Source organism: Populus euphratica, unplaced genomic scaffold, assembly GCF_000495115.2.
Source record: "Populus euphratica unplaced genomic scaffold, PopEup_1.0 scaffold110.1, whole genome shotgun sequence".
NCBI classification, from domain to species: Eukaryota; Viridiplantae; Streptophyta; class Magnoliopsida; order Malpighiales; family Salicaceae; genus Populus; species Populus euphratica.
In genome coordinates, this window is record NW_011499904.1 from 680,902 (window position 1) to 690,622 (window position 9,721).

A 9,721-nucleotide genomic window follows, 5' to 3' on the forward strand; every position below is an offset into this window, starting at 1 on the left:
TATTTTTATTTATTTGATAAAAATTAAATATAAGATAATATAAGTTTATATAAATTTAAATTCTAAAAAAAATATTTTATAAAATATATTAAAAAATAATATATTATATTTTAGACATCACTAAATACAATTAAAAGGTAGTTCTTTTCGTACAATGATTAAGAAAAATAATATAGTGAAAAAGCAGGGAAAAATCTTTTTGAGGTTGAAAGTTGAACAAAAGCATATATATATATATAACAATTCATCTTACAAGATAATTATATCTGACCTTTCTCTATTATTTGATGTTGATTAGTTAACCCCTACTATGTATATGATGAATGGAGACTATTCACCATATATTATATTAATATCCGAGTCCCTTGATTTGAGAGACCAGTTAAAATGACAACATGTCGTATTGGGAGCGCGACACATATTAAAAATAAAATAAAATTGATTAACAATTAAAAAATATTAAGAAAATAAAAGAATTGTTAATTTTTCCCAACTATTTAATGCTAGAAATTATTTTCAAGTTTTTTTAATTTATAGCCAAGTTTTTATTTTATTTTCAAAAGACAAAAAAATATAAAAAATAAAATTTCCGTTAACTTATAAAATCTTGAACACATAAATTAAAAACTTTCATGAAAAATAAAATTTAAAATCATGTCTACGAAAACATATACAAGCTGAATCAGGTATTTTTCATCAACAAATCAATATTTTTATCCTTCCATAATAACAAATAAATTTATGAACAAATTCAGGTGGACGTCCGGTGGAGCCAAAAGGAGTGAAGCAAATCGTTCAGCTTTGCAACGAAACTGGGATTTTTTGTTTGTTCTCTTTTCATGGTGACACGCATTAGGTTTTGAGCCACACAGATGTTGTGGCAAGTTGAGATTACCCTAGTCCACCAATTTGATTAAAAAAAGAAGAAGAAGTTGGTATGTATCTGAAAAATCATTCGAGTTTTTTAGAAATATTGATGATTTAATGTTTGAAGTTGTGGTAGATATTGTTTTTTAAAATATTTTATTTTTAAATATATTAAAATAATATTTTTTAAAATTTATTTTTGACATCATTATATTAAAATGATTAAAAAAATTAAAAAAAAGAGAGGTTGAACCATGAAAACAAATATTGTCAGTCTTTCTGACTCTGATTGCCTTCTATTCCCCCAATTGTTGTTTTGTATGAGGTGGAACAAGTTAGATAGCGTTAGCCACTCCTCGCTAATAGTGTATATACTCCTAATTTCCTATAAAAAGAAACTAAAATGGCTCTTGATTTTTCTATAATACCAGTTACTGTTTATTTTTTCATATATCATTGTGAATTGAAACAGTAAATGTTTTTCAAAACTCTTAAACCGGGTTCTTGAACTTCTACCTTGCACAATGGAGCATGTTTGAGCTCAAATTACATTCAATTGCATTTTTTATTTTTTGAAATGGCTGAATTAAAAGATTGAAATGAAAAAAAAAAAGAACATGTAAAATCTGTGGCAACTTTAGAGTTTATTTGAAAAGTTCATGTTAATCCCTTATTTTTGTATTTATTAGATGATTGGTCCCTTTAATTTTAAAAAAATCAATTTTAATACAAAATTTTATTTTTCAATTTTCTTATCACGGGGGTAGAGTGAGGGGCTCGCCAAATATCGGTATAGAGAGGGAAAGTCATAATTACAATAATTCTAATCAATAAACACATGCAATTATTGTAGCAAATACTTTCATATGAAGAAAGGAGTTCGAATTAGGTGAGTTTTTTTTTAAAAAAAAGAAGTGTCTAAAAAAATAAATATGAGCTTAGAAATATTTTTAGTTTTGATATTGATTTTGAATTTTAAGGTGGTTTTTTACATATCAGAGGTCATAGACTGGTTTAACAAGGTTTTTAATGTATTTTGAATAAAAAATATATTAAAAATAAATTTTTAAAAGATAAAAACAAGAATTTTATTTTTATAACCATCATAATAGTATCATAATAGTAGGAATCTAGAAAATTTTAAAGGATATGTTATTGTTTAAGATATACAACATGCCATTTTTTTTTTTAACATATATTAAGGTGTATGCATCCACCGTATTATCTTAAAAAAGAAAAAAAGGTAAAGGTTCTAGCATGAGTCTTTTTTTCATAGGTCGGACACTTGGTTTATCGGGCCTAGTAACACCTGATTTTAATTTTTTAATTAATAATTTTTTATATATTTTTTTAAAATAATTTTCAATATATTTGAATACCTTTTTTAAATAGCTATTATCCTTCTTATTTTTTTTTAATAACAATTTTTTTTAATATATTGAAAGTGTTTAATTTTTAAAGAGATTAGTATAATTCATATATATATATATAAGTTTATTTAAGAATTTAATTATTTTTTTATAATGTTAAAAATATATCCGGTCGTGTATAATATTTGTTTTTCTTTAATTTTATTCAACATATGTATGTTAATTTATATTACAAATTAATCTTATTAAATAAAATCATTAAATAGAACTGAGTAGATAATCTGTTGTGATATTAAATATGTTTATATATATTTGTGTCTTAAGTTTTTCAAATTTGTTTTTATTTATTGTTAATGATTTTTTTATTTATTTACATAATATTTTTTTATTTATTTAAATGAGTTTTTGATTCATTTTCTACTTAGATTAATTAAGAAAATAATTGCAATGGCAGGATGGGATGTTACAGGATAGGGATTTTTTTTTATTATTATTCTTTTTCATTATCAATTTTAAATGTTGTTTAATCATGAATATGAGTAATTTATCATAATTCAGTTTATCAATTCAATCAATGTTCTTTTGATTATGTAATCGATGTTCTTTTGATTATGTGATTTGAGTTTAGGATGTTTTTCTTTTTAATTTTGTGATTATATATATATATATAAAGAAAGAATATATAAAAATTCGGAAACAAATGCAGCCCAAGTAAATGATCTAATTACGTGTGCCATGGAAGAAAGACAGAGCACTTGCAGAAGCTTAAAAGTTTTCAAGACTGTGGACATCCAAGTGCAAGGCTTTGCAAAAAGATGACTAAAAGACTCATAAGTTGGCCACGACAAGTTTTCATAATTAAAGGATATTTATTTTTCATAAAACACTTTATGAATAGAAAACAAAATACATTTAAAACTTTTTACAATGTTTATTCAACAATTATATGGAAAAAAAATACTAGAATATTAATGATATATTTAAAGATAAAACGATAATAATGATAGTAATGATTGTGATTACAATTATAATTATAATAATGATATGGAAAAGGTGTTTGGAGATGAGATAATAGCATTAGTGATGGTGATTAAGGCTGTAATAATGTGACGAGAGTGGAGGAGTATAAATGGTGGTGGTTTTAAAATTATAGTAGTGAAGATAATTATTTTAATAATTGAATAATATTATAAGTAGATTAATATTGTCATACAATGTTTTACAACATTTAAAGAGGTAAAAATATTTTTTAATAAATTAATAAAATTTAAAAGTTAAATATAAAATATTTTATATTAAACTATTTTTCTTTAAAGTAGTATACAAAAACTAAATACAAGTAAATAAAACCAATTTCATCTAAAATATTTTACGCAAAACCAATGCTCGTTAACTTATTAGCTTTCCAATCCAAAATGTATGAAAGTTCACGAATTAATAAGATTATATAAGACGTTAAAAGCCAAGTGATACAAGCCATTTACAATGGAAAAACAATGAAATTGCGCTTGATAAAAGATAACGACGAAGCAGAATTAAAAAATAAAAATTACAATGGAAAAACAATGAAATTGCGCTCGATAAAAGATAACGACAAAGCATAATTAAAAAATATTAAAAAATATTAAAAAATAATATAAATTTTATTTAATTGTTTAAATTTTTAAATTAAAATGATTTTTTAATATGATACCAGAGTTTTAATTATCAAATAGTCACGAGTTTAAATATTACTATCTTTATTTATTTTATAAAAATTAAATATAAGATAATATAATTTTATATAAATTTAAATTCTAAAAAAAAATTATATTATATTTTAGACATTACTAAATACAATTAAAGGTAGTTCTTTTCGTACAATGATTAAGAAAAATAATATAGTGAAAAAGTAGGGAAAAATCTTTTTGAGGTTAAAAGTTGAACAAAAGCATATATATATATATATATATATATATATTTATTTTCAAAAGACAAAAAAATATAAAAAATAAAATTTCCGTTAACTTATAAAATCTTGAACACATAAATTAAAAACTTTCATGAAAAATAAAATTTAAAATCATGTCTACGAAAACATATACAAGCTGAATCAGGTATTTTTCATCAACAAATCAATATTTTTATCCTTCCATAATAACAAATAAATTTATGAACAAATTCAGGTGGACGTCCGGCGGAGCCAAAAGGAGTGAAGCAAATCGTTCAGCTTTGCAACGAAACTGGGATTTTTTGTTTGTTCTCTTTTCATGGTGACACGCATTAGGTTTTGAGCCACACAGATGTTGTGGCAAGTTGAGATTACCCTAGTCCACCAATTTGATTAAAAAAAGAAGAAGAAGTTGGTATGTATCTGAAAAATCATTCGAGTTTTTTAGAAATATTGATGATTTAATGTTTGAAGTTGTGGTAGATATTGTTTTTTAAAATATTTTATTTTTAAATATATTAAAATAATATTTTTTAAAATTTATTTTTTACATCATTATATTAAAATGATTAAAAAAATTAAAAAAAAGAGAGGTTGAACCATGAAAACAAATATTGTCAGTCTTTCTGACTCTGATTGCCTTCTATTCCCCCAATTGTTGTTTTGTATGAGGTGGAACAAGTTAGATAGCGTTAGCCACTCCTCGCTAATAGTGTATATACTCCTAATTTCCTATAAAAAGAAACTAAAATGGCTCTTGATTTTTCTATAATACCAGTTACTCTTTATTTTTTCATATATCATTGTGAATTGAAACAGTAAATGTTTTACAAAACTCTTAAACCGGGTTCTTGAACTTCTACCTTGCACAATGGAGCATGTTTGAGCTCAAATTACATTCAATTGCATTTTTTATTTTTTGAAATGGCTGAATTAAAAGATTGAAATGAAAAAAAAAAAGAACATGTAAAATCTGTGGCAACTTTAGAGTTTATTTGAAAAGTTCATGTTAATCCCTTATTTTTGTATTTATTAGATGATTGGTCCCTTTAATTTTAAAAAAATCAATTTTAATACAAAATTTTATTTTTCAATTTTCTTATCACGGGGGTAGAGTGAGGGGCTCGCCAAATATCGGTATAGAGAGGGAAAGTCATAATTACAATAATTCTAATCAATAAACACATGCAATTATTGTAGCAAATACTTTCATATGAAGAAAGGAGTTCGAATTAGGTGAGTTTTTTTTTAAAAAAAAGAAGTGTCTAAAAAAATAAATATGAGCTTAGAAATATTTTTAGTTTTGATATTGATTTTGAATTTTAAGGCGGTTTTTTACATATCAGAGGTCATAGACTGGTTTAACAAGGTTTTTAATGTATTTTGAATAAAAAATATATTAAAAATAAATTTTTAAAAGATAAAAACAAGAATTTTATTTTTATAACCATCATAATAGTATCATAATAGTAGGAATCTAGAAAATTTTAAAGGATATGTTATTGTTTAAGATATACAACATGCCATTTTTTTTTTTAACATATATTAAGGTGTATGCATCCACCGTATTATCTTAAAAAAGAAAAAAAGGTAAAGGTTCTAGCATGAGTCTTTTTTTCATAGGTCGGACACTTGGTTTATCGGGCCTAGTAACACCTGATTTTAATTTTTTAATTAATAATTTTTTATATATTTTTTTAAAATAATTTTCAATATATTTGAATACCTTTTTTAAATAGCTATTATCCTTCTTATTTTTTTTTAATAACAATTTTTTTTAATATATTGAAAGTGTTTAATTTTTAAAGAGATTAGTATAATTCATATATATATATATATATAAAAGTTTATTTAAGAATTTAATTATTTTTTTATAATGTTAAAAATATATCCGGTCGTGTATAATATTTGTTTTTCTTTAATTTTATTCAACATATGTATGTTAATTTATATTACAAATTAATCTTATTAAATAAAATCATTAAATAGAACTGAGTAGATAATCTGTTGTGATATTAAATATGTTTATATATATTTGTGTCTTAAGTTTTTCAAATTTGTTTTTATTTATTGTTAATGATTTTTTTATTTATTTACATAATATTTTTTTATTTATTTAATTAAATACACATATAATATTTTGAATTTACATTTTGAATTTTTTTATATAAAAAACCACATTGAAAAATTTTACATGTTTAATTTTTTTATGATTTAGTACTGTTTTGAATTTCATCTTTACTTGTTTTTATTTTTATTTTTATTTTTCTGTCTTCCATGACCATGATAAGAATCATGGCACAACAAGGAGCGTATTTTTTTAATTTCCTGATTTTAACACTGGAAGGTACACGCGCGCGCGCGCACAGAGTAGGATTTGACCACATAAGTGACTGGTCCCACTGTAAAATACCATTCCCGCGCTACATCAACTTCCTGAGAGACTTCTTCAATCTCACATCTCCACCTTGTAATGTTTCACCCACTTAATCGTGGCCGTTGTTATTGAACGAAAAGTACTGCTACTAATTAATTAACAAAATACTAAATTACGTGAATAAGTGACCGATTATTTTTTTGTTTTTTAATTTTGTTAGATCCTGATATTAAAAATATTTTTTAAAAAAATAAAAAAATAAATATTTTAATATATTTTAAAATAAAAAATATTTTTAAAAATAACAATTATTACAATTTTAAATATCTTTTTATTTATTTATGTGGGATGTCCGGGCCAGCTTGCGCGCACCACAACTAATCCCCACGGCCCACTGAATATCCTGCAAACCTGGTAGGCATGTAACACAGATAATAACACATAATAGAGAGTTTTAAATATCTTTTCTATTCAAACAAGTAAACAATTATTACAATTTTAAATATCTTTTCTATTCAAACAAGCAGAGGGTTTCGAGCCACACATAGTAACACAGATAATATGCAAAGTTGGGATTACTCTAATCCACCAATTTGATTAAAAAAAAGTTTATATATATATTAAAAAATTGATGATTTAATGTTTTAGATTGAGATAAATATTGTTTTTTAAAATATTTTTTTATTTTAAAATACATTAAATTACCATATAACCACAGCCAATAACACTGTTATAGTATTTTGTGTTTTTCTTTTAAGTTATTTTTAGGTGATTTGACAATTATGCTTTGATTTTTTAACTTTTATTTTTTATTTTGAATTTTATTTATTTAATTTCATCATTTATCATTTTAATTTTTAAAAATTAGGTTAATGATGTTTTAATGTATAATATTTTTAGTTTAATGATCAAGATGAGAGGTAAGTTCATACAAGTTGATAATACTTTATAATTTTCCTTAAATTTTTATTATCCTTACTTCATTCTCAATCTACACTATAAATATGTAAAATAGTCATATCTGAGGTTTGATGTCCCAGCACACCTTTTCATTGACTTGAAATCACTTCTCTTCATGGCATTTGATTTAACAAGCTTACTCTCACTCGGACAAGAACCAAAGGCAGACACAAAAGGAAAAGGCTTTGCGGGTGCTCCTCATCCTACCACAGTCCCAACAAAAGAAGCCCAGCAGCACCCACGTAAAGGATGGAGAAAAGGCGTCGCCATTTTCGACTTGGTTCTCGAGCTGTCTGCCATTGTCGCTGGTCTTGCTACCACTAGCATTACGGATCATACTTTTCCCTTTTTTCTCACTCAGTTCTTTCAGTTCCAAGCTCATTTTAATGGTCTCCCAACTTTCATGTAAGCATGCTTTTCCTTCTTCAATCTGAAGCTAACTAAGCCCTGCTTCATCGCTTCAGATCAGTTCTGGAAAGCTAATTGAATACCCAGACTGTATCTATCCATGCCCATGAGCAGGTTTTTCGTGGCTGCTAATGCCATGGCTAGCGAGCCCCTTGCCCTTCTCCATAGCAGGACCGAGCCTCCTCCTTGTCATCTTTGATCGATTCGGTGAGCTCATCAAGTCACTGTAAATCTACAACATGCCATATACTAGGAGTAATCTACAAACAATAACAGCAAATGCAGCATAAATTTATAATAACTAATCCAGCATGAACTTGTTGGAAATTAAAAAGAAGGAGGAGGAGTTTTAGCACTTCAAAATACCGTATTTTCAATGTGACACATAAATTAAGAGATTCGAGTGTTAATATAATAAATAATAAAGGGACCTTGTTATTTATATCCATAATAAAAAGGCCTAATTAATTAAATTTAATAATAAAGAGATGTTGGATAAATAGGAGTTCTTCGTTGTACCATGATTCTTATCCTAATCATAGCTATGTTTCCCGATGAAAACTAATAACTAAGAACAATATGTCAGTACTGTATTAATGAAAAATAAAGGAACCAAACTCTAAGGCGTGTTCTCGCAATCCCACGCTAACATTAAATATCATCCCCTCCCCAACTTTGTTTCCTTCGGAGGTTTCTGTTATTTGATTGTTTTTTAAAAAAATTATTAAAATAATATTTTTAATAAAAAAATTAATTTTAGAAAAATCTTTTAACCGTGTTCTTAAACGGTTAATTAAAATTATTTGTTTTATGTTTAAAAAATATTGAAAGTTTATTAAAAAAAAATTAAATTTATTTTTTTAAGATTTGGATCGTCGTGTACTTGAATTAAAAATAAAATAAAAATAATTATTATCACAATTCCAAACACTAACTTAAAATAATAATAAATTTAGCATAAAATAAGGGAAAACCCATCTTTACATCCCTAAATTATGTATGGAAAAACTATATAATATAAGCATAACCCACGTCGACTAAATGTACGATATATAATATTATAGTATGGACTCCCAAGGGAGGGCATCCTAAGAGAGATAAAAAGGAGGAGTGGGATGGGAAAAGTGGGCTTTTGTTGAGTATTTCAATGCTGAAAGGATTGGAGAGCCCGGGACACGCTAAAAAGAAGAGGGGGCAGGGGCACGTGTCATGGTCTGTGAGAGATGAGGAGTGTGTGATGGATCAATGCAGTTGGCCGATTTCTCGATGACCGGACCACAGCACGTTCATGGTGTTGGTGAATCATCAGCAACCACTCATCATCCCCCCGGGCCTTCATATTAGCTGGAAAGTTTTTTTAAAAAAATAATTTTTATTTTATTTTTTCATTTGTAGCTATATATCATAGAAAATTAGTAAAAAATATATGGAAAATGATAGTGATGGCAGGGCCCGAGATGGGCAGTACTGTCCGGTACACTAAGGAACTGTAAACCTATAATAAATGTGTACACGGGGGTTTACAGAATGGATGAAAAGGGCGCCATATTCTGAACCAGCACTTAAATGTTGTGTCAAATATGATTCGAGAGTCGAAAGCTTCAGGGAACACATGCGAGTTAACATGGTGCACAAATTGAATGTTCAAACGTAACTTAGAGTTAGGGGATGGGTGCTTAGATGCTGCTATATCCTCGAAGGATTTTGTTGCTGAGTCTAGTACTATAACAGCAAATAAGGTCAAATTCAAGTGGACTAGTGGAACTTCTAAAGGAAAAGTTGGACATATACCTAAAAAGGTGGAAGACA

General features: G+C 26.2%; 1 protein-coding gene across 1 annotated transcript; it reads left to right on the forward strand.

Annotated features, from left to right (window-relative positions):
* The first annotated feature begins 7,614 nt into the window (after window positions 1-7,614).
* On the forward strand, window positions 7,615-8,111 carry LOC105133289 (casparian strip membrane protein 4-like). Its single transcript, XM_011037220.1, has 2 exons — window positions 7,615-7,909; window positions 8,027-8,111. The coding sequence occupies exons 1-2, from the start codon at window positions 7,620-7,622 to the stop codon at window positions 8,109-8,111; spliced, it is 375 nt and encodes a 124-aa protein (XP_011035522.1). The 5' UTR covers window positions 7,615-7,619.
* The last annotated feature ends 1,610 nt before the right edge of the window (window positions 8,112-9,721 follow it).